At 43.3% G+C, this 26,044-nt stretch overlaps 1 protein-coding gene and 2 long non-coding RNA genes across 3 annotated transcripts in view; all 3 read left to right on the top strand.

Moving 5' to 3' along the window:
• The window catches only part of LOC309370888, a 238,162-nt gene that overhangs the window by 109,698 nt on the left and 102,420 nt on the right, over positions 1-26,044 (top strand). The gene's annotated exons all lie outside the window — the stretch shown is intronic.
• LOC309370609 (uncharacterized protein) lies at positions 8,441-25,797 on the top strand. Its single transcript, XM_081912530.1, has 5 exons — positions 8,441-8,868; positions 10,323-11,737; positions 19,141-19,248; positions 20,910-21,111; positions 24,294-25,797. Exons 1-5 carry the CDS (start codon positions 8,456-8,458, stop codon positions 25,735-25,737), a joined length of 3,582 nt encoding a protein of 1,193 aa, XP_081768656.1. The 5' UTR covers positions 8,441-8,455; the 3' UTR covers positions 25,738-25,797.
• On the top strand, positions 11,928-12,430 carry LOC309370881. The gene is made up of 2 exons (XR_014168721.1): positions 11,928-12,250; positions 12,285-12,430. It is a non-coding gene; the product is annotated as an uncharacterized lncRNA (long non-coding RNA).

Raw genomic sequence — 26,044 nt, 5'->3', positions numbered from 1 at the left:
GTATTGGCATGAGGTTGTGTGCACTAACATCTTCGCGATTCCTCTGCTTGCTGTTGGTGTCGGTCGCCAGATGTCGTCCTTTCAAAAACCATTAATTTACACACACTGAAGGCTTAAACAAACTCAACGGAGGGCCTACCAATTTAATAAATATTAAGTTGGCTACAGTGTTTAAATGCAATGAAGCTCTTGTTGGAGTCAGTATTAAATTCATCAGTCAGATTCACAAAATGTTGAGGGGTATGCATAACCCGGCATACCCCTGGGGGGGAGCACTAGGGATAACCCAGACTGAAATTCTCAGGTGCCAGAAAAGGCTATTTATGTATGCAACAACTGTGTTTTGTTAGCCCCAAAATGGAAAGTGAGCAAGGTCCCAACTAAAGACAGTTGGCAACTTATGTTGACAGAATAAGCACAACTTGCAGATTTAACATATAGAATAAGAGAACAAGAACATGCATTTAAAGAAGATTGGAAAACATTTATTGGATATATGGAAAATAACTATACAGCTGGAAATTCTGGCAGCATTAAGACAAATTTAACAGAGTAAATAATTTTTGATGGATGTAAAAGTGGGAAATTGCTTTGAATGGTTATAGTAAAATATGCAGGAATGTATGATATGTAAAATGAACAATGGAAAGAGAAAGGAAGTCATTAGATACAGTGGTACCTCGGGTTACATATGCTTCAGGTTACATACGCTTCAGGTTACAGACTCCGCTAACTCAGAAATAGTGCTTCAGGTTAAGAACTTTGCTTCAGGATGAGAACAGAAATCGTGCTCCGGCGGTGGGGCAGCAGCAGGAGGCACCATTAGCTAAAGTGGTGCTTCAGGTTAAGAACAGTTTCAGGTTAAGTATGGACCTCCGGAATGAATTAAGTACTTAACCCGAGGTACCACTGTATTTTAAAGTTTGTAAAATGCTTATTTGAAATTGTAAAACAGAAAATTTAATAAAAATGATTATATAAAAAAAGAAGTGGCTGTAGTATGTGATCCATTCAATACCACAAGACTTGGAATTGTAGCTCTGAGAGATCGGCACCCTTAACAGACTACAGTTCCCAGGATTCTTTGGGGGACAATGAGACTGTTAATTGTTACACGTGTGCTCTCAGTGTGTGTTGGAGATGTGACCCATGTTGGGATTGGGCTTTTACAGCACATAGAATCATAGAATCATCAAGTTGGAAGGGGTTCCAAGGGTCATCTAGTCCAACCCCCTGCAATGCAGGAATCTTGCCCACAGCCATCCCCGGGTGACCACGAGCCCCCAACCTTCTAGTTAACAGCGAGGTGCACTGGTCCATTGTGCCATAAGGAACTGGGCACAGGTTACTGACTTGGCTCTGAGAGCCCCAGGTTGGTGAACAGTTTTGGTTTCCTGTGTGTTAGCAGAAATCCCAACAGAGTTGCAGTGGTTTGAGTGTCAAGGCTAGAAGGAGACCCAGAGTGACCTTAAACCAGTCATTTAACTCTCAGTCTTGCCTACCTCACAGGGTTGTTGTGAAAACAAAAGGGAGGAAACACACCAGAAAGAGAAAGTGGGAGAAGAAACAGATGGTGAGGGAGATGCTACCTGGATGCTCTTCTGGTAAGAAAATGCAAACAAAAGGTGATGATGACTTGTCCGCTTGCTCAACATGACTGAAGTGAAAAGAGGTCACAATCACTAAAAGGGTCTGAGATTTGGACCAATGAAAACGAGTTCACTAATATTAAGAAAAGTAGCATGCCAATCCCTGTGTGGGAAAAATGTGGCAAGACACTAGCAAATGAAAGTGTCCGTTGAGGCATTGCAGTGGGCGGGGGGAGCATAGTAGTTTTTAACAAAAGCCACTTGATTTCCCCCCCCCCACTCCCAAATAATAGGCAACCAGTTTTTAAGAGCAAGAAAACTTTGCACCATCTATGACAGGAAGAATGGACTGATCCAACTTGTTCACAAAGTTGCTTCAAATGTAAACCACTTTCACACTTTGATAAACCACTTTCTTCACAGAGAAACCCTAGCTTCCAAGTAGGTGGACCCTGTTCTAGAAAAATGTGTGAAAATTAAGAAAATTGTTAATTTAATCAAAAGCAGTACTCTTCATACAAGTTCTCTGCAAAGGAGTGGGTTCTGCACTCCAAACTCTTCTTACGCATAAAAGTGAGGTGATTGTCAGGAGGACAGTTGCTCACAAGGCTGTTCTGGTTTTATTCAGCAATAAATAATCAGCATGTGCTCCGTTTGACAACTCATGGTGGCTTTTACCACTTTTGACTGGTTTTTGAGTGGTTGACTGGTTGATCAAAAAGTAAATAATTGTTTCCGTCAAAGGAGAAGTTATGTAATATGTAGAGCAGTTAACTGGTTCTGTGCCTATTTCCCCCCAAAACTGTGTGAGGATGTACATTGAGTACAATTATTCACTGTGGACACAGAGGAATCAAGATATGAGTTACAAGAACAGTTCCTTGAGCTCTCTTGTGACACAACCTTAAAAGGGAAATTTCAGCAAGTAACATTACCAAAGTTTTGGATTTCAGTGACTAAAGAATACATACCCAGAATTGGCAAATGAAACAATCATCCACCCGCTGCTATTTTGTATACCACTTGTCTTGTGATCAGACTTCTCAAGAATCATGATCCAAAAAACAAAACAGTTTAGCTGCATGGAATGAGATGTGGGTTAGCCTTTCTAATACCACTCCTCACTGGAATGAAATCTGGAAGAACAAACATGCCCAGATGTCTCACTGAAATTTTGAGCAAGTCTGGGGGAAAAACCCACTGGTTTTCAATAGCTTCTCAGCATTTGGGCAAAGAACAACTGTAAAAAAACCCCACTGGTTTTCATCTACATAGTAGCAATACTAAGCTTGCTCTGTAAATTGCCATTTTAGGATTAATCATGTGCCTTATTAGTGCTATTAAATATAAATAAAATATGAATCTGTGGAAGTAGGTGCCATGTTGCAGGTTGGGAGTCAGAGGTGGGGTCTTGGGTCTGGACCATTTGAAACCCACTACTCTAAAGCATAGAAGTGAAATTCTTAAGAAGGTTTATTGTTTTGTCTCACAATGGCTCTGAATACCGTAGAGCTTTAACAACGAACATATTCTAGCCAAGATGATGTAGTAACACTGGACAAACAGCTGGTTTCTATTTCTGTTGAAAACACAAACACAACTACCAAAGAAAGGTAACTATGTTAGTTTGTGGATATCACAGCACCACCCTGTGGTGCATAGGCAAATATGGCGTGATGCCTTGTTTGAGCAAAGCCTCAAGTCCTTTTTTCTTTCGTTGTAAATAAAATGACTGTATGCGCTCTATACAACATCTTATATAATCCAAAGGACTGTATTCCTTTTACACAGCATCTTTGTGATCCAAAAGGATCACTTTCTTGCTAAAACATGCTGTTTGGTGGATTTTGGTTGTACTTGTTTTGTACTCTGAATTTTCATGAACTTGAGCCCCAAGAGCTGTGCAGGAGTCCTGGAGTCTTGGACTCTCCTCACTGCTTTGGCTGTTGCCAAACAGAGGAGCAAATCCTAGGCTGGCTGGACCCTTCCTCCTGGCTTTCTTTGTCTCCCCTCCTGCATTCCCTGCCTTGCTGCTAAGGATGGGCAAAGGGGAGCAGCTTTGGGGCATCTTCCATGTTGCAAGGAAGGAATGGTTCCAGAAAACTGGGGTGGGTGGGTGGGTGGAGAGAGGCAGATTCAACATATTTCCTTTTTGCAGAAAGGCAGCAAAACAGACGACTTCTTTTTTTTCTTTTTAGTGCCTGAGGCATACTATGTAGGTGGTGAGCTGTGTCTGGTTTTCTATGTCCTTTACAAATTTATGCAGGCCTGTTTTAACACACACATGCAATCTGATATGGTAAAATGGATGGGTGGATCACATGTATTAAAAACAAAAAGAGGACACCCCCTGAATAAAATAAACATGTACAGAGAACCTAAATTACGTAACAGTGCAATGTTGGGTAATCCTTACTTTCACATCTGAGCACACCCGAGGGTGGGGGGGGGGTGATGTAGGCCTTGGCTAATCTGCTTCCTCCTTTTTTGCCTGGACTGGTAGATAAGTTCTACTGACACCGCTTTTCTTCCAAATTCAGACCCCAGCAGGCAAACTAAAAGAGCACCACTAGGCTGGTGGCATCAGGCTAGCCGCCTCCCTCCACTCAGCATCTACTAAGACTGCCCGACAGGCACTCCTCACTCCCTGCCATCATTTGCATGGATATGGCTACCCTGAGCAAGCAAGCTAGCACACAGCTAGTCTCAGTGGCATTTCAAATTGATGTCCACTTCAAACTGCATGTGTGGAAGCAAGCACCACTTTTGAAACACATGCTTCTCCTGGCCAGGTGCATCTGTGTGGAAGACATACACATGTAAAACAACCACCACCACCCAAAAGGCATATATACATATAGCGAGAAGGGAAAACCATTCATGCAGTACCATCCTATCTATGTATTAACTGAGAAAGAAGCCCCGTGTGACTTACTAATAGGGGTAGAAAAGAAATTGGATACAGTTTGGATTTAAAGGCAAAGTTACCAATAATCTGCATTTTCCAAAACATCATGTGAATTGAAACAGCCATTCTTCACAATTCACACTTCCCTGAATTTTCAAGTGCGGTTCTGCATCCATCTCTTAAGTTTCACTTTCCACTTAAATATCCTGTTTTGTACTACAGGAGGCAACTATTTAAAAACAGTTGAACTGAACAGAAGCATACCCCTTCTGCACTCAAGTGTGGCTCAGGCTGCAAATCTACAGTATATGCACACACTGCAGGGCTCACTTGTTTTTCAGTGTGTATAGGATTCAGCTTTTACTCCCTGGTAGTATGGCGCTGTGGGTTAAACCACAGAGCCTAGGGGTTGCCAATCAGAAGGTCGGCAGTTCGAATCCCTGCGATGGTGTGAGCTCCCATTGCTCGATTCCAGCTCCTGCCAACCTAGCAGTTCGAAAGCACTTCAAAGTGCAAGTAGATAAATAGGTACTGCTCTGGCGGGAAGGTAAATGGCGTTTCCGTGCACTGCTCTGGTTTCCTAGAAGCGGCTTAGTCATGCTGGCCACATGATCCGGAAGCTGTACGCCAGCTCCCTCAGCCAGTAAAGCCGCAACCCCAGAGTCGTCCGTGACTGGTCAGGGGTCCCTTTACCTAGTATGTTAAAAATTGCACCTTTCTCCTCTTGTACAGCAACTCAGGGTCTGTAGTGACCAAGTGAAAGGGAGGACATGGCTCTAGCACCTATAACAAACAGACTGCATAGAAGAGGGGAATTTCAGCAGGATTAGCTTGTCAGGCAAAAGAATCTGATCCATCAAGTCAATTCTAAGGCTGCTTAATTTTTTGGTGTTGTCATACAGCCATCGCTACAGTTTCCACTTTAAAATACACCGAAACTCCCCCACCCATGGGTACAGCATATAGCCAAACATTTAATCACTGATGTAGTCTAGTCTAAACAGTGTCATGGGATCAGAGGAACAGGAAACAGTTTCCCCCCTTTTTTTAGTTTCTGTTTCCAGAATCTTAAGCTCATATGTTTCACTTTCCATTTTCCTTTTACAAGCGGAGAACAGATTCTGATAAGTACTGTGAAGGACTATAAAAAGAAAAGAGCACTCCCTACCATACCCAGTTTTATGGGAAGAGGAAGGTCAAGTTTCATTACACCTTATAAGCAATCTGAGATTATGGGGTAAGTAACAAATAATAGGTTACTGTGTACAGTGCTTGCTTCTTGTTTATATTATTCATATGAATGCTATAGATAAAGAGACACTTTTTTTTTTTGCTTTGCTAGATAAAGAAATATAGATAACAAAATATGGAGCTTAAAAATTACTTGAGGGAGGGCATTTGAGACTGGTTGCTATCACAAAAAAGATCCACTGTGGCATTGTCACCAATTCATTGGTACTGGAATGGCTAGCAGGATCTCCTCAGAAAAACTTAAAAGATTGGCTTACCACGTAACCACCTCACCTACTTGGTTTTGTAGAAAGTTGCCCATGTAGGAATACTTCTCTGCCTGACTCACCAATTACAGTGGTACCTTGGGTTACCTACGCTTCAGGTTACATACACTTCAGATTACAGACTCTGCTAACCCAGAAATATTACCTCGGGTTAAGAACTTTGATTCAGGATGAGAACAGAAATCGTGCTCTGCAAGCGCGGCGGCAGCAGGAGGCCCTATTAGCTAAAGTGGTACTTCAAGTTAAGAACAGTTTCAGGTTAACAACAGACCTCCGGAACGAATTAAGTACTTAGCCCGAAGTACCACTGTAGCTGCATTTTTTTATTCAGAAAGCCTCTTTCTCAATAAACAGCAGAGAAATGCAGTGAACTGGTGATTCAGGATGAGATCTATTCCTGCCTGGTTAGCTTGCTGTATTTTCTCTCTGTCATATTTTTTGCTCTCTCTGCATGCATCAATGACACCAAGCTGAGGAAGTGGGATCTAGGTGCATGAGTGTACACAAAAGGCAAGCAGAGAGCGTGTGAATTTGAGCGTGTATGTGTTATTTAGCCTCACACACTTTGGTCAAGAGGCCTTGGACCCATGACAACTAGAGTCCAGTGGTGGAGCTGGGGGCTTTGGTACCCGGAGCGGCGGGGCTGGACTATATTGGGGGGGGGATGAACGAATTCCTATGCATAGTATGCATACCAGGCAGGCCCCACAAATAACCCACAGGTGCATTTTAAAAGGACACATTTGATACAAGAGCACCAGGCAGGCCAGACAGTATTGTAGATGATATAAATTAAAATTAAAGAATTTTCTTACGTGCACTGATGATAGTCATTCTTTGGATGGGGGGTCCTCGCCTGTGTTTGGTGCTGTGTTGCAGCCTGCTGGGTGTCCTGCTGCCGGCACCTCTTCCGTGCTTCGGGGGTGGGATGGGGGCCCTCCCACCAGCAGCGGAGGCCAGACCGCCACCATGCAGCCAGCAGGGAGAGCTCCTGCCTGTTCTCCCCACCCTCTCCCCTCCTCCGCAGGGTTGGGGAGAAGCCGGGAGGAGGGAGGGAGGAGGAAGAAAGCACCACTGAGGTGTGAGGGAAGGAGAGGGGAAATGGCGCCCAAAAAAAATTCCCCCCCCCAAAATGGTGCAGCCTGAGTGATCATGCCGATCCAAGCAGCAATTCCAGGACTGTCCACGGGCCAGATCCAGAGGGCAGTTGGGCCTGATCCAGCTTGCAGGCCTTAGTTTGCCGACCCCTGATCTAGCAGGTTATCATTTCTGACAATGTTGTGCTGGTTTTAGATCAGGCATGGACAGGGCAAGTTAGGAGAGGTATTGGTCATGGACTAATATAAATAATGATAAGCTTTCATCAGCCTTTCTTTGCAACTCTGTAATGTGTCTGTCTCTTTTTATTCTCATTGTGTAGTGACATTTCCAATGATCCTTTATATGAAATACTCCAGCAGATGGACTGCCATTTTACGTGGACATTGCTGGAGGAAGACATTGATCTTGATGAATTAGAGGGAAGAATTGCTGACCAGATTAAGTTTTTAGTGGGCAGAGTTCAAAATTATAACCTGCTGGCCTATGTGAAGTACTTGAATGGCAAGAAAGAGGCGGCTTTGGAAATTTTACAAAAAGCTGAAGAAGCTGTTAAAATAGAGCACCCAAAAGAAGTAGGAAAGGCAAGTCTTGTTACATGGGGCAATTATGCATGGGTGTATTACCACATGGACAAACTTGCAGAAGTACACAACTACATTAAAAAGGTTGAAAGTACCTGCAAGGAAAATGGAAGTGCCTCTCCTTATAGGATGGAACTCCCACAGGTGTCCTGTGAAAGGGGGTGGGCACAGCTAATGTTTGGCCAGAGTTATACTGCAAAAGCCAAAGAGAGCTTTGCAAAGGCCCTGGAAAAAGATCCTGAAAACCCAGAATTCAATTCTGGCTATGCAATCTCAGTCTATCGCCTGGAGAAAGAGTATGAAAAAAGATCTGCTCCACTAGGTTCATCTCTGGAGCTCTTGAAGAAGGCAGCAAAACTGAATCCGGATGATGCCTTTGTCTTGTCATTCCTTGCATTGAAGCTGCAGGAAACTAGGAAAGTGGAAGAAGGAGAAGAGCTCATTGAAGCAGTGCTAGCCAAACACCCTGGCCTTCCTTATGTGATGAGGTACGCTGCCATGTTTTACAGGAAAAAGGGTGATGTCGAAAGAGCCCTGGAGCTTTTGAAGGAGGCATTGAGCTTGACACCAAACTCAGGCATCCTGCATCACCAGATGGGGCTTTGCTACAGAGCACAGTATTTTAAAATCAATGGATCAAAAGACCCATATCAAGACAGAGGACAGGTGGCAGAACTGATCAGTCTGTGCATCTTTCATTTCAAAGTGGCAGTGGAATTGAAAACCAAATTTTTTCATGCTTATCTGGACCTTGCAAATATGTATGCAGAAGGGAAAGAGCTCCAAAAAGCAGAGGAGACATTTCAGAAAGCATATGCAGTAAGGAAACTTACTTGTTCAGAGGAACAGGAGCTCCATTTAAATTATGGGCACTTTCTGGAAAATCACAAAAATTCTAAATCTGAGGCTGTTGAACAATATCTGGCTGGGCTGAGGATTGAAAATGAATCATTTGAGAGAAATAAATGCAAATGGAATTTGAAGATGTTAATAGAAAAGAGAATTAAGGAAGGTCCTGCAGATACTAAGAGTTTGGGAATCCGTGCATTCATTCACCAGCTTGATGGAGAAAAGCAACAAGCAATTGAGTGTTATGAACAAGCTCTGGAAACGGATCCTGAGAATGAAGAATATAGCAGGGTCCTCTTGGAGTTGAGGCTTTCTGTACAAAGGTAAACATTTCTACATGTGGTGCTTTATTAATAGTGTGTGTGTGTGTGTTGTGTGTGTGTGTGTGTGAGAGAGAGAGAGAGAGAGAGAGAGAGGACGGACATTCACCATCTCCTTGTTCCACATTATTGCATTATTATTCCATTACAGTCCAGGAATTGAGTTGATGCTGGTCTGGTTAAGGCTAAGCATTTTACTGTTTTGGATGTTATTGCTCTGACCACTATATTTTATAGCCTCCCTTAACAAATTATTACTGTAGCCGCTCCCTTAATAGATTGTGGTAATTATGCAAGAGTAAAGGCATATTGTAGAAGTGCATGCTTCATCGTGTGAAAAAGCCCTTGCCTGAGGAAAGCTAGCATTTCATAGGAAAAGGTTCTAGCCTCACTCCCCCCCCCCCATTTGCTAGTTTTTCAATGGGCAGGGACAGTCTAAGCTTGTTCTCCCATATGCACTTTGTAGTGAGTTGTCCACAGACACTTGGCTTGCAGGAGGCCATGAGCACATGCTGGTTCTGTTCCAATTTCTCCCAGGCAGTACACTCACTCTACCCCATAAATTCTTGCACTGAGGGGGAAGGTCTGCAGGGCCGTTAAACAGTGGTAGAAGGCATACTTTTCATGCACAACATCCCAGGCTCAATCCCTGATGGAGCTGGGCAAGATTCCTGCTTGAAACCCCAGGGGAGCCACAGCCAATCAGTGCTGATGCTAATGGTTTATTGACACCAATGCATAGTGCATTTCCCAGACAGAAAAACTGGCAATTCATCTCTGGCTTGAATTTCATTCTAAGACGGGAGATAATTTGCGAGTTTTAAAAATTGACCTCTCAGTTGAGGCGGGCTTTTACTGGCAACCCTAGTTAGGATGGTTGACTAGATGGAGGCTTGTTCAAATCTAGCAAAACCTTTTTAGGTTCTTAAAACAAAAAGCACTTGTTTGATGTTTGCAAATGCCAGCATACAGTAAACCTTTCTGACAAGATTTAGTTACTCTTTAGCTCGGACATGGATGACACATGCCTCACAGGGCTTACATGTGAAATATTGTTTTATTTCATTTCACTTTTTAATTTGTATACCGCCCTTCTATATTACTATACAAAAGGCAGTTTACAGCAAAATTCACAACAAAGAACACACACCTTACAGTAATCTGATCCAATACAAAAAGTCATAATAAAACATAACTTTAAAATGGAGTGACTTATATCAAATAATATCATGTGAATACATATCAAAAGAATCCAGTCCAGACCCACCAAGATAGCACAGCAACTAGTAAGTGTAAGCTATAAACATGGAAGGAAAACCAAGAGGTTAAAAAATGCACAAATGAAGTCAGTTGTCAAACACCTTTCTAAAAAAAAAGGATAATATGCAGGAATGTGCCTTTCTTTGCAAAATTTTAAAGGGCCTCTCTCTCTCCTCCCCCCCCCCCCCATTTTGCAGTGAAAAATGTTTATACGAGATCCTTCAGCAGCTTGAATCCCATTTTACTTGGGCAGTGTTGATGGAGGACATGGATCGCGATGAATTAGAGGGAAGAATTGCTACCAAGACTGAGCATTTACTATCCAACATCGGAATTTATAACCTGCTGGCCTATGTAAAATTCTTGAATGGCAAGAAAGAAGAGGCTCTGGAAAATTTACAGAGGGCTGAAGAGGCTGTTAAAATAGAGTACCCGGAAGAAGTCGAAAAGGCAAGCCTTGTTACATGGGGCAACTATGCTTGGGTTTACTACCACATGGGCAAACTTGCAGAAGCGCAAACCTACATAAACAAAGTGAAAACTACCTGCAAGGAAAATGGAAGTGCCTCTCCTTATAGGATGGAACGCCCACAGACGTACTATGAAAAGGGGTGGGCACAGCTAATGTTTGGCCGGAATTATACTTCAGAAGCCAAAGAGAGCTTTGCAAAGGCCCTGGAAAAAGAACCTGAAAACCCAGAATTCAATTCCAGCTATGCAATCACAGTATACCACCTGGAGGATTTTTATGGGAAAAAATCTGTAGCAGAAGGCTCATCTCTGGAACCCTTGAAGAAGGCAGCAAAACTGAATCCAGATAATGCATTAGTCTTGCCTCTCCTTGCATTAAAGCTGAAGCAAACTAATAACACTGAAGAAGGGGGAAAGTATATCAATGAGGCCCTCGAAAAGCACCCAAGCTCTCCTTACGTGCTGAGGCATGCAGCCATTTTTTTTAGGAAAAATGGTGACGTGGAAAGAGCCCTGGAACTTTTGAAGAAGGCATGGAACTTGACACCAAACAAAGCCTTCCTGAATCACCAGATGGGGCTTTGCTATAGAGCAAAGTATTTTAACATTAAAGGATCAAGAGACAGAGAACAGATGGCAGAATTGATCAGGCTCTGCATTTTTCATTTCGAAGAGGTGGTGGAGGCCAAAACCAAATTCGTCTATGCTCACTTGGATCTTGCAAACATGTATGCACAAGGGAAAGAACTCCAGAAAGCAGAAGAGACTTTTCAGAAAGTGTTTACAATGAGGAACCTTACTTGTTCAGAGGAACAGCAGCTCCACTTCAATTATGGGCGCTTTCAGGAATACCACAAAAAATCGGAATCTGAGGCTGTTGAACACTACCTGGCCGGGCTGAGAATTGAAAGCGAATCATTTCCGGGACATCAATGCAAGCGTAATTTGAAGAAGTTAATAGAAAAGAAAATGAATAGAGGTACCACAGATGCTAAAAGTTTGGGCATCCGTGGCTTCATTCACCAACTTGATGAAGAAAAGCATCAAGCAATTGAGTGTTATGAAAGAGCCCTGGAAATGGATCCTGATAATGAAGAATATATCAGGGCTCTTTTGGAGTTGAAGTTTTCTGTACAAAGCTAAACATTTCAATATGTGGTACTTGGTTCTTCCTTCAAGCTATAACATATATATATATATATATATATATATATATATATATATATATATATATATATAATTAAATTTTCTGTTTTACTATTCTAAATACCTATTTAAATATCCTTAAAATATCAGTGACTTCCCTTCTTCTCTTTCCATATTTTTGCATATTTTACATTAACTAAACTATTTAGTATTCCATTATTACATCCATCAAAACTTATTTACACTGTGTTAGAAACTTTTAGGGTTGTGAGATATTAATATATAATGCTTTTAAAACATGTAACATAACTCCTTTTGTTTTTAGGAGTGAAGTATGGTAAGCTGTGTTTTTAGCTCTGTTGAATTGAAAACTTAAATTGTGAGCTTTGCAGAGCAGAATGCATCAAGTTCAGTAAGAAATAGTTCAGGTATGCAGGGTAACCAGAGCATAATAGTTACATCTGTGTGTTGGTTTGTATGTGACTGGATTTTGCTGGCTAAGAAACAGGTTTGACCTAGCACAGTGATGGTGAACCTTTTAGAGACCAAGTGCCCAAATTGCAACCCAAAACCCACTTATTTGTTGCGAAGTGCCAACACAGCAATTTAACCTGTATATCTCATTTTTTGTGTGTGTTTCACGTTTCTTCGTTATGGCTGCAGTTCTAATAAATAATCCTTCATAAAAGTTATTGCATTATATTCTTCATTAAATTATCTTTCCATTGATATATAATTTTATGGTATAACTCAGTGGTTTTTTTCCTAAAAAGAAATGTTTAGGGGTACTCTCATTTTGACTCAAGAAAATCACCACAGGGGGTGGGGGAATAAATACAGTTCAAATCAGGGAAAATAAATACAGTTCAAATTGAGAAAAATAAATACAGTTGTACCTCAGTTTTCGAACAGCTTAGTTCTTGAACTACTTGGAACCTGAACACTTCAAACCCGGAAATGAGTGTTCCAGTTTTGGGGGTGGGGGAATAAATACAGTTCAAATCAGGGAAAATAAATACAGTTCAAATTGAGAAAAATAAATACAGTTGTACCTCAGTTTTCGAACAGCTTAGTTCTTGAACTACTTGGAACCTGAACACTTCAAACCCGGAAATGAGTGTTCCAGTTTTGGAACTTTTTTCAGAAGCTGAACATGCTCTGTTCTGAATATAGCTTCCATTTTGAGTGCCACACTTCCGTTATTCTAGTGAGGGAAGGCGGGCCGGGCGGTAAGACAGCAGGTAAGGGATGTCACTGCCACCCCTCCCCCCAGCCTGCTCCTGCTTGCTCCTCTAGGCAGCATTGCTGCTTGCACAGGAGCAAGTTGGATCGGGGCTGCTCAGCTGGGGAGGTGCAGGCTCCATCACACTTTCCACCGAGGGGTTCGCAGCTGCACTCCCCTCAAGGGAAAAGTTTAAAGGAACCCCCACCTCCACATCAGAGCCCCTGCACCACCTGAAGGCAGCCAGGCTGAATAGTTGCTGGGGTTGGGGAAGGTGGAGGCAGCCCGGAAGCTGCATCTGAGAGCCACTGCACCACCTGAAGGCAGCCAGGCACTCCTCAACTGAGCTGCCCCATCCCGCTCCTACTTGCATGCAAGCAAGAGTGCAGGCAGGGATCTCTCAGTGCAAATCTTCCACTCCACTTCTGAGAGATCCCCACCTCCACTTCTGCTTGCACATGAGCCCTCCTCTCCTCCTCCTCCCCCACCCTCAGCACAGAAGCTACGGCCCTGCTGGTGTAATGGCACATGTGCCCACAGAGAGGGCTCTGAGTGCCCTCTCTGGCACGCGTGCCATAGGTTCACCACCATTGACCTAGCAGATGAGTAATCTGGCAATCTGGATTTTTGCGACAACGAGAGGCATGGATTTGTGGTTGTGGCAGTCATGTACATAGAAGATCTGAACCACCACAGTTCAGCTCTGACACTGAGGTCCTCCTTCGAGAGCCTCCTGGTGGTTACCTCGTGGCGAGAAGTGAAGTTACAGGGAACCAGGCAGAGGGCCTTCTTGGTAGTGGCGCCCGCCCCGTGGAACACCCTCCCATCAGATGTCAAGGAGATAAAGAACTTTACAACTTTCAGAAGACATCTGAATGTTTTTATATCTGTTGGAAGGCACCCAGGGTGGCTGGGGTAACCCAGTCAGATGAGTGGAACACAAATAATAAAATTACTACTATTATTATGCTGGCGGAGCCGAGGGAGATTAACACACCTACATGCCAGCTATAACGTTCTCCAGCCTGGCACTGACCAGCAGCATTTTCAATCCAGCGGTGGGGCTATTGCCAAGAAGGCAGAGGGCCTATTTAGTAGTGGTGGCTGCCCTGTGGAACACCCTCCCATCAGATGTCAAAGAGATAAACAATTAGCTGACATTTAGAAGACATATGAAGGCAGCCCTGTTTAGGGAAGTTTTATTGTATTTTTAATATTTTGTTGGAAGCAGCCCAGAGTGGCTGGGGAAACCCAGCCAGATGAGCGGGGTATAAATAATAAATTGTTGTTGTTATCCAGGCTATTTGAATTGGAGGACAGAATGGGGGGACCAACATGCTACTGGGGTGGTGTGCTGGTCCCAGGGGGTTACTATGCAGCATGGTCTGAGTCCAGTCCGAGGTCGAGGGTATGGCATGGAGGTTGTCCGTCAAGGCTGAAGCAGGGTCCAAGTCAGGTGAGGTCAGGAACTCTGGCAGAAGAGCAGGACAGGTTACCAGCAGGAACAGGTTACCAATAATGTTGCTCTCACAACCTGGGACTGGGCTGGCTGGCTTTTATCTGCCCTGAGGCATAGGGCGGCCCCGGTCCACAGGTGACTCGCCTCTCCTGGCCTGGAGGTGAGCACTCCTGCAAGAACTTAGGACCCTTCAGGTTCAAGCCCCAGCCCCGGCTCAGCTGGTCCTGGGGGCGGGGACTCCTGTGCAGGCTGGGATTCCTCAGGTTCAGCCTCTGAATCTGATTCCCAGGCCATCACAGGTGGCCTCTTTCAGGATAACGGAACTGCCTCCCCCTCTGCATGTCTCTCTCTCTGACTCTGGTGGCTTCTCACTTCCTCCCCTCTTTTGAAAATGCATCCCTCCTTCCCTCACCAGCACTGTAGCATTTCAGCAACTGCAGGGAAGGGATTGGATATTTGTAAGTTTCCTCATGTCAAAATGCCCACGGCCTGGGGGAAAGCTAGCATGCTGTGCGAAAAGCCTCATCTTAGTTTTTCCATGTACATTCTAACTTTGTCAGTAGGCGGTGCTGTTGTCTAGTCCTTACAGCTGCATCAGCCGAGACGAAAACTGGTTCCAAATTGCAGTGGGAACCGGTGCCTCTCATTCCACCAGAAGCTTCCTTTTGGAGGTTCCTTACTCTGAAAGGTGGTCATCCCGATTGCTGACCTTTGTGGGGAGGGAGGGAGGCGAGTGCGACCCTGAACACCGCTGACCATGGGAGCTGCGTGGAAGCAGCTTAAGGAAGTAGGAATATTACAGCAACTTCTGTATCATGGGGATAGTGGTCTGTAGTTTAAACAAAGTCCCCCGACAGCAATCATGTTTTCCTCACAAAGTAAGTCCTAGCTGAAAGCAAGAACTACTGTATATGCTGCTACATCTTTCTGAGTGGACTCCTGCTTCTCAAGTACGTTAACATTCTTTATTGTTTTATATAGGCAGTTCTCATTTCCACCCTGGGGTGTGGAAATGTCAAACGGGATCATAATCTATGGGATTTCCATCTATTTTCCCTATCTCTATACTTGTCCTTGTTACTGGACGCAGTGCGTTGACACTCCAGGCGGCGACATCTCTTTGGTACTTTGTATTTAGAATTAAAGTGGAAAGGTGATCAACATCAGACCGGAAATGTCTGTATAGGATGGATGTTCATTGCTGTATAACCACCCCACAAACCAACAGCTGAGAAGGTGACTCAGGGGGTTGTAGATTTCCTTAAGGTCTTTTTACCCGGTCGTGACTGGTGGGATGGGAGGCAGGAAGGTCAGCGTCCAAGGGAGCTACAGCCAATGGCAGGCAGAGTCATCACAGCTAGTTATAAGAAAGAAGGCTGGCTGAGGTGGTGGGGCAGTGCCCCATACCCCCAAATAATCTGAGCAATAGACTCTGGTTACATACTATTGGTAGCAAGGAAGGACAAATGGTACAGTGGGTGCGTTATGCCAGATTTAGCTGCCTGGCAACTGAGCACTACCACCCTAATATGACTTGGAGACAGAACTTCTGGAGGAGCAGAGGTGAGCCAGTCAATGATCCCTGCAGGCTCAGCTATAGAAAGGAAGGAGTCTGTTGCAGGTCACATAGCCAAGCAGGAGGAAGGCTTTGCCAGAGCAGTGAAGTGAAATCTGAATGGGAGTGCAGGACATCATTTTAATATTTCACGTGGGCTGTCCAAATACCTGAGGTTAGCCCTAGGGGCCCAAGCAATGCAGGTGCAACCACACCCTGAGCTAATCTAGAATATGTTGAGGCCACGTGAAACATACAATGTTGTGTGAAGAGGAAGAAGAAGAAGAAAGGCTATTAAATGCACAGGGCACGTACTATTGTGTCCTGTGTGCTTTTGACTGCTGATGACGATCATAAGGGACACATAGGATTTGAGATTTCTTCCTGTGGCCTAAATAGCATCACAATAGAAAAGGGAGCGTCAAGATGCGGGCAAGGAAGATGTCTAAACAGCGCTGTTTGGATTCACTGGCTGAGACCAGGCCAGGGGTAGGCAACCTAAGGCCCATGGGCCGGATGCGGCCCAATCGCCTTCTCAATCCGGTCTGGGAATCAGCATGTTTTTACATGAGTAGAATGTGTCCTTTTATTTAAAATGCATCTCTGGGTTATTTGTGGGGCATAGGAATTCATTCATTTTTTCCCAAAAAATATAGTCTGACCCAAAAAACATGGTCTGAGGGAGAGTAGACCGGCCCATGGCTGAAAAAGGTTGCTGACCCCTGGACTAGGGAGACTCTGACCAACGTCAACAAAGCCAAGTGAGAAAGAGTGTCTGTCTGCAGCAAGCCCTCTTAGAAGACATTCAGCTATATAAACTTCCATCACCACAAATGGTTTGGGACATTTAAAATAAATAAATAATAATGACTGTGGATATATGCGTTTGAGACTTATTGATTTAAATAGGTTTCACCCTCGGTCCTGAGTAGTGTTTTTGTTGTTGTTGTTTTTGCTGTATTATCACTGTGCTGCCACATTCACCCACCCCCAGAATTCTTCATTCAATACTGTTATCTTATATGGGACTGTGAATCAGAGTTTCAGAATATTTGCTCTGATTGCTGAAAAAGCAAACATAATTAGGGCACCAAGTTCAGTGACAAATATCCTTTTCTGTATACTCTGGGTGTGGCCAAGGACAGAGTTGATAATGTCGCTGAAAGTAAATAGTCCCATATAAATATTACTAATAATATTACAAATTTAATACTAATACTAATTTTTATTTTTATTTTGTTCCATCTTAGTATTGCTTATAATTCACGAAGCTTACTGCGAATGATGTTTTGGGCTTCTACTTTGGGCTTTTGAAACAACAATGTGTGACACTGTTCTTTAGTGCTAGGAGGCAGTTACACAGCCCCCACGGCTTTGGGGTTTGTGGGGTCCATTCTGCTTCCAGCGCATTTAAAATTTGTATGAAAGCATTGGGAACCATCATCAGGGGGTCTGGAGCGTAATATCTTCCAAATGCCAACAAACCATGGCAATAGTTCCATATCCTGTTGGAATCAAGAGAGGCTGTGAAGGTGTCTGGAAGCAGTGAGGGACTGGATGGGGCCAAGAAACTCAGCCAGAGCCTGAAAAGACACAAGTGCTGTGGGTGGTGGTTGCCGTGTTCTGGGAATTGGGTGTATTACCTGTTCTGGGAGGGGCTGTACTTCTCCTGAAAGAACAGATACATAGTCTGGGAGTACTCCTTGTCAGTGTACTTGGATTTTGTGCCAGGCGCGTGTCTAAATTTTGTTTCTAAATTTAAAACTTTGGTTCAGTAAAGGAGTTTTGACATCTGGGTGAGTTCTCTCTCCCTCAGCTAATTGTTAAGAAGCCCCGAGATTTCCTGCCAGTGTCTCAAGGGCCTATGTGGCTAGTTTCCTATTTGGAATAATGTTTTTCAGCTGTATTATCATGGGAGTCATCACCAGACTTGGGCTTCTGGAAGGTTACATACAGTAGAAGGCTTTTGACTGGCTGAGGAGAGAGGGGCATGGTGCTAAGCAAGGGGGCATTGAGACATTTACTTCACAGTATTCTTTTACCCCTGTTCTGCCCCTACCCTGAATTTTGTTTCCCAGCTGACACCTTGAACAACAGCCTAAAAGCATGGGTCCAAGAGATTTTCTGCTTGTACTGTGTTTCCTAGGCACAAGTCAGAGCAGTTTTCCGTTAGTCCTGTTGTTTCCCTGGGAAAACCCACTCTTTAGCGCTGTCCGTCCACAGAAAACCCAATTGACTGCTCCAATTCATCAGTAAACAGTAGATTTTTCGGAGTGAAAGTGTCAGAGCAAGAGAAAGTGTGGGCAAGCCCTTACCTAGAGTTTGTTATATTTGTGTGTGTTCCTAAATGTTCTGCGTCATCAATATTAGCCGATATTATTCTTAATCCTTTTATTCCTATTGGGTTACAGATTCATGCTATGCTATTTTAGTCTTATCCATAAAATATGTATACTTCGCTTTTCTATGGTTATTTTGGGTAAAGCCTTAAGCCTGAACCAGTACCTCAGACCCTTTGCATCACATTTGGATACTGTATATTTGCCTGAAGCTTCAGGAAGCAGGGGGTGATCCCTTTAGCTTTTGCTTCTTGGAATCTTTGGGATGTCCAGCATACAACTCAAGGATTTCCTGGGATCAAGCTGGCTGGATCAAGCTTCCTGCCTCAGAGGAGTGGTTTACCCTGAGCTCTGGGGGGACTTCTGCCTTCCACACAGACAAGTGCTGACCTGGGTTCCTGGGTCAGGTTTGAACTGCATTGGGGGGGAGGCACCTATAAAGTAGATGAACCATCCAGGACATTGGTGGCAGAGTTTGGGATTAAAAATAGCTCTTGAAGCTGCACCGTAAGGTAATAAAGTACAGTCGTGCCTTGGAAGTCGAACAGAATCCATTCTGGAAGTCCATTTGACTTCCAAAACAGTTCGGAAACCAAGGCGCAGCTTCTGATTGGCTGCAGGAAGCTCCTGCAGCCAATCGGAAGCTGTGGAAGTTGTGATGGACATTTGGACTCCAAAGAACATTCACAAACTGAAACAATCACCTCCGGATTTGCGGCATTCGATTCACAAAACGTTCGACTCACAAGTCGTTCAAGATCCAAAGTACAACTGTACACATTTTTCAGGTGTTAATGCACAGCTATAATGTTCCTTGCTCTAGTGAACCATGTCCCTAGTCTGGACTACCATTATGTGCTGTATGTGGGGCTGCACTTGAAGAAGGTACAGAATCTGCAGCTAGTGCAGAAAGTTGCTGTCAGGCTGGTAAGTGAGCCAGCCTGATGGGACCATGGACTCACCTACATTAGTAAAGAAACGATTTGAATGTGCTATAAACATGCAACACCAGATGGTGCCAGAGAGCGGGACATTTTAATACCCATTTTTCCATAGGGTTTTTTATTATTATTTTCTTATAACAATCTAATTTCTGACTTATTTAAAGTGTTTCTTTTCCTGTGTATCGATCCGCCCCACGTGTCATTAGTTGGCAGTGAGCTACCAGCCCCAATTCAAGGTACTAGTACTAACATATAAAGCCTGAATGGTTAGGGACACGAGTACCTAAAGAGCATCTCCCCCAATATCAACCATTTTGGACCCTACAATTGGCATGTGAGGCCTGGGTGGTGGCAATGGATGCTGCATGTTTGCCATTGGCCTGTTATAGGGAATCTTCAGTGGCAGTTTCGTATCTGTGAAATGCAATCTCTGGTGAGATGCCACCTCTGACACACACATTTGATGGCTGGAAGTTGCCAGGAAATTCCTGGTTGGGAAAATGTTTCAACCATTTTCAAAATGTTCTAAAGAGCTTTTGGGTGGGTGCTTTTAAAGATGTTTTCTATTTTTTGATTGGTTTGCTGCCGTGGAAGGTTGGGAAAGAAGATGAGGAGTTGGTGGACAATATGGGGGGGGGGACCTGCTTCAAAAACATTTTAAATTTTTCTTTTCTTTTTAAAGAAGTAAACGAGGATGTAATAAACAGGGTTGGAAAATCAGTTCTGCAGTGTAATCCTTACACAGAAACATGTCCCTCTGTACTCAGTGTATTTTAGGCTGCAAATCTGCAATATATATACACATGGGTGGCATTGTGTAGGACTTGCTGATCAGAGGGTCAGCTGTTCGAATCCCCGCAATGGGGTGAGCTCCCGTTGCTCGATCCCTGCTCCTGCCAACCTAGCAGTTCGAAAGCACGTCAAAGTGCAAGCAGATAAATAGGTACCGCTCCAGTGGGAAGGTAAACAGCGTTTCCATGCACTGCTCTGGTTTGCCAGAAGCAGCTTAGTCATGCTGGCCACATGACCCAGAAACTGTATGCCGGCTCCCTCGGCCCATAAAGCGAGATGAGCGCCGCAACCCCCAAGTCGGTCACGACTGAACCTAATGGTCAGGGGTCCCTTTACCTTTACCTACTGTGGGACTCACTTATTTTTCAGCACAAATAGGATTCAACTGTTGCTCCCTAGTTGTGTGACATAAATTGCACCCTTCCCCTCTCTTGTACAGCAACTCCAGGGCCAAGTGAAAGAGTGGACAGGGCTCTAGCACCTTTAACAAACTCTGCAGAAGAGGGAATTTCAGCAGGTTAAGCTTGTCAGGAAACATAAGGCAGGTCTTCAATCTGATCCATCAAGTCAATTCTAATGCTGCTTTCTTTTCTTTTCTTTTCTTTTCTTTTGTGATTTGGCAGATTTCTTAATACAGTAAATATGTCACACAGCCATCAGTACAGCTTCTACTTTCAAACACACAGAACCCCACCCCACCACTCATGGGCACGATATTCAGACAAAAAAAATGTCACTGATGTAGTCTAGTGTAAACAGTGTTATGGGATCAGAGGAAAAGGAAACAGATCCCATTCTATCATACCCTCTCGTTTGTTTTTCTAAGTTTCTGTTTCCTAGCTCTTGAGCAGCTAAGTTTCACTTTCCACTTTCGTTTTTGCAAGCAGAGAGCAAACATTTGTCAGTGCTGCAGAGGGCTATAAAAAGGAAACATCAGTAACAACAGTAAGATTTGCCCATCTTTACCGAAAGGCTACCTCCAGTCCCTTCCAGGGCCAAAGGGAGAGAGAAAAAGACCGGGTATATTTTATAATTGATAACAGATCTGAAAGCATGGGGTGAGTAACAAATGACTGAGTTTCTCGATTTTCTAGGCTACTAACTCTGTCATCTTAAAATGGTTTATGTCCACTCAGTTCAGTGGTGTTTACTCCCAAGACTACATAGGATTGCTGCCTAAAGCATCAAAACAAAACACACTTTTAAAAAGAAAGTTAGCTCTATTGAGTAAACATAGAATTGTGCTTCCAATGTAACTGTTAATTTGAAAGCTAAGGGTGGATTAAAACGGTTATGGTATTGATGGCTTATTTCCAGTACAAACTAGTTTCTGGTAGCTCAGTTTAAAAGAAAAGCAAACAATTTGCCCTCAACTTGAATTTGGCCAAAATTGACCTATATGATTGGGTAAATAAAACCAGAAGCAAGTTAGATTAAACGTTTCTTGCACGTTTTCTTCTCCTATCTGCTTAGTGTGAGAAGAAAGGAATTGCTCTGTTCTTCCAAGTGTTGGAGGGGAGGACAGATGACAAAAGGGTTAGTCAATTTGGTGCAACCCAGATGTTTTGAACAGCTGTTCCTATCACCCATGGCCAGTGACCATTCTGGCGCTAGGGGTGATGAGAATTGTACCCCAAGCATTTGGAAGGCACCATGTTGGCTACCCCGTCAGTGCATTTAATTCAAATTGTATCGGGATGCTACTATATTTGCATGAAACAAAAGACATAAGCCATTGCCAGAGCCAGGTGAGGCACGTTCTCTGAAATGCTTTCAAGGTAACCCTTCTGGTATGCCTATTTTCTCCAAACTAATACCCCGACTTCCTGTTCTCTTACCTGAATAAAGGTAAAGGGACCCCTGACCATTACGTCCAGTCGTGACAGACTCTGGGGTTGCGGCACTCATCTCGCTTTATTGGCTGAGGGAGCTGGCATACAGTTTCTGGGTCATGTGGCCAGCCTGACTAAGCCGCTTCTGGCGAACCAGAGCAGCACATGGAAATGCCGTTTACCTTCCCGCCGGAGCGGTACCTATTTATCTACTTGCACTTTGATGTGCTTTCAAACTACTTTCACTGGCTAAATGCCTCAGGCTCCTGGCATACAAGTGAGCAGCAGGTGTTGCCTTCAGTTGCATATCAATCTTTACCTCCTTTTTGTTAAACCAAGAAGCGATAAGATCTTCAACCAGTTTGCTTCCAGTCTGTCACTTAGTTTCGTCCATCCTGACTCTGAGGCACAAATATGTGGTTTTATTTATTCATTTCATCACTAAGCCTCAACTTTGCTGTATTGTCTTCAGTGCCTACTAAAGCCTTTTCTTTTGTTTCAGCAAGCCTACCCAGGCTTGTAATCTTAGCATTTCATTTGTTTGTTTTAAATTATTGAGTTTAGTCATACAGTATTTTACATTTTTTAGGTAGTTTGTTTATTTTAAATTGATATTATTATTTCTGTTGTTCTAAACAGCTTAGAGGGCTTTTTTCTAGTAAGTGGTATGTACATTTTAACCCTAACCTGACCCCATATAAACTGATGCTTCACACAGAGGAGCTGGGACTTCTAGACTGACCTTCCTCCCAGTATTTGCAAATACCCTCCTAACCTCATTCATAGGAATTGGAAGGGACCCCATGGATTGTGCAGTCCAACCCCTTCAATGCAGGAATCTTGCCCAATGGGGACTTGAACCCACGGCCCCAAGATTAAAACTCTCAAGGTTCTACCAACTGAGCTATAATTCACTAAAGGCTGTTCATGTGTATCTCTCTTTTTCTCCAGACTGGTCATTCCTCCTTTAGCTAAAATTCTCCTCCCAATCCCTTATCAAATAAACCACACCAACATTTTCTTGTCGTTGTTTGCTTTAGAACTATTAGCTTGGATGGCTAAATTCAATCCTACAAATTCTTGTTAGTAATACAGTCTGCTTAAAATAAAAATAAAACTGTATTGTAGTTTCCCTTTTTAATCTAAAATGAGAAAATAATCTAAAGCAGTGATTTCCAATTGGCTATGTAATGCAGACCCCTTATTTTTTCAGAAGCTAAGCCATGGACCCCCTACGATGGTAGTCTTCATTATGTGAATGATGCCACGGACCCCTGGGTGGATTACACAGACCACAAATTGGGAAAACTGATCTAAAGGATTAATCTGAGTTGTTCCATGCTTAAAACATCCTTTTTCTCTGAACACACTTGACACCGAACTTTAAAAAGACCTGTCAGGAGCAAGCATAGACCAATGAATAGTATGGGAAACAGCCTTATTAGAAAAACTAACCAACAAGCTGAAACTGACAAGGGGACAAATAGAAGAAGAACCCACCAACAGCATTCAAATCAATCTGGCTAACCTGATCCAAAAACACCCACCCAACCCACTCACAAGTTCACCACAGCCAGTCACAAACAAACAACCACACTCTAGGCCAACCCCAACCTCTCTCACCACCAAAGAAACACCAAATACAGCGGACGCTCAGGTTGCGAATGTGATCCATGCTGGAGGCACATTCGCAACCCGCAGCGCTGTGTCTGTGCACGTGCAGGTTGCGATTCAGCACTTCTGCGCACACGCAAAGCGCGATTTAGCGCTTCTGCGCATGCGTGACCTGCGAAACCCGGAAATAACCCGTTCCAGTACTTCCGGGTTTCGGCAGGTCAGTAACCCGAAAAACGCAACCTGAAGTGTCTGTAACCCAAGGTATGACTGTAAGTGAATAGTAAAGAGAACCTGCACAAACAACGCTGACACAAAACCCCACACATACACTAAGTAGAATAGAAGCATTGCCACCCGACCCCATCCCCTCTCACCATGCCCCCCTCCACCTCTTTCCCCCCTTTCTTCCTAATGTAACACTAACTTCTCGACAAACGAAACTGATCTGTAGAAAATGTAACTTGAAAAAAGAGATATTTGTAAACCAAGAAATCTTTAATAAAAATATGCTGTTGTTGTTTTAAAAAAAAACTTTAAAAAGACCCTCAGTATGTGGGAAAGGTGATTTATTACATGCGTAACAGCTACATATGATAGCTTTCAGGTCAGACTTGAACCAGCCGCATTGTGAAACTTCTCCCATTTGAAGTACTGCATGCATATGTGTCAAAGAAATGAAATGTAGTCAGTTCTGAAAGATGTTCCATGACAAATGAGTATATGCTTGAATCTGTGGTTTTTTCAGCATATAAATGTGACTGTCTTTTTTTCTCTTCCCTCATGGTCTGTAGTGAAATTTCCAAGGAATCTTTAAAACGGATCCTCTTGGAACTTGAATGCCATTTTACTTGGAGGTTGCTGAAAGAAGATATTGATCTTGACGAATTAGAGGAAAGAATGATTGAACAGATCAAGTTTTTACTGTCCAAGTCCAAAGTCAGAAATTATAACCTTCTGGCCTATGTGAAGTACTTGAATGGCAAGGAGGAAGAGGCTCTGGAAAATCTGCAGAAGGCTGAAGAGAGTATAAAAACAGAGTACCCAGAAGAAGTCGAAAAGGCAAGCCTTATTACATGGGGCAACTTTGCCTGGGTGTATTACCGCATGGACAAACTTGCAGAAGTACAAAGCTACATAAAGAAGGTGGAAACTACCTGCAAGGAACATGGAAGTGCCTCTCCCTATAGAATGAAAATCCCACATATCGATGGGGAAAAGGGATGGGCACTCCTAAAATTTGGGGGAAAGTATCATGAAAAAGCCAAGGAGAGCTTTTTAAAGGCACTAGGAAAAGAACCTGAAAACCCAGAATATAATGCTGGCTATGCAATCACAGTATATCGCCTGGAAGATTATTATGGGAAAAAATCTGCAGCAGAAGGCTCATCTCTAGAACCCTTGAAGAAGGCAGCAAAACTGAATCCCGACAATGCCTTTCTCCTGCCTATCCTTGCATTGAAGCTGCAGGAAACTAATAAAGTGGAAGAAGGAAAAGAACTCATTCAAGAAGCGCTAGGCAAATTCCCTGGCATCCCTTATGTGCTGAGGTATGCTGCCATATTTTATAGGAAAATAGGTGATGTGGAAAGATCCCTGGAGCTTTTGAAGGAGGCCTTGATCTTGACACCAAACTCAGGCTTCCTACATCACCAGATGGGGCTTTGCTACAGAACACAGTATTTGAAAATCAAATTATCAAAAGACCCATATAAAGACAGAAGAAAGATGGCAGAACTGATCAGACTGTGCATCTTTCATTTCAAAGAAGTGGTGGAGCACAAAACCAAATTCGTCTATGCTCACTTGGATCTTGCAAACATGTATGCAGAAGGGAAAGAGCTCCAGAAAGCAGAAGAGACGTTTCAGGAAGTGTTTGCAATGAGGAAACTTACTTGTGCAGAGAAACAACCGCTCCACTTAAATTATGGGCGATTTCAGGAATTACACAGAAAATCAGAATCTGAGGCTGTTGAACATTATCTGGCCGGGCTGAAGATTGAAAATGAATCATTTGAGAGAGAGAAATGCAAATATAACCTGAAGAAATTAATAGAAAGAAGAACCAGGACAGATCCGGCAGATGCTAAGAGTTTGGGCATCCGTGGATTCATTCACCAGCTTGATGGAGAAAAGCAGCAGGCAATTGATTGCTATGAACGAGCCTTGAAATTGGATCCTGATAATGAAGAATATTTCAGTGCTCTTTTGGACTTAAGACTTTCCTTACAAAACTAACATGCATGCAATTGTATGTTCTTCACTTTTCCCTATCAGTTAATGTAAGGTAATGTAAAATACACTAGTCACAAACTTCTTGTTTGGCAGTAGCTCCTTATGAGTTTTCTTTTAAGTAATTCAGCTGAGGAAGATAGCTTTCAAATAGTTAGGCATGTTGCAAGTTTTAATGTTATTGCTGTGACTACCATACATTGTCACACGCATACGGTATATGCCTTAAGAGATCATTGCATCAGATTTTTTTAACTGGAAACATACAGGCCTATTTGGAAATGGGATACTGTATGTGGAAATTAGTATCCGG

Source organism: Podarcis melisellensis (assembly GCF_964234715.1).
Source record: "Podarcis melisellensis genome assembly, chromosome: 5".
Classification (NCBI taxonomy): domain Eukaryota; kingdom Metazoa; phylum Chordata; class Lepidosauria; order Squamata; family Lacertidae; genus Podarcis; species Podarcis melisellensis.
This window is presented reverse-complemented; position numbering and strand designations above follow the sequence as displayed.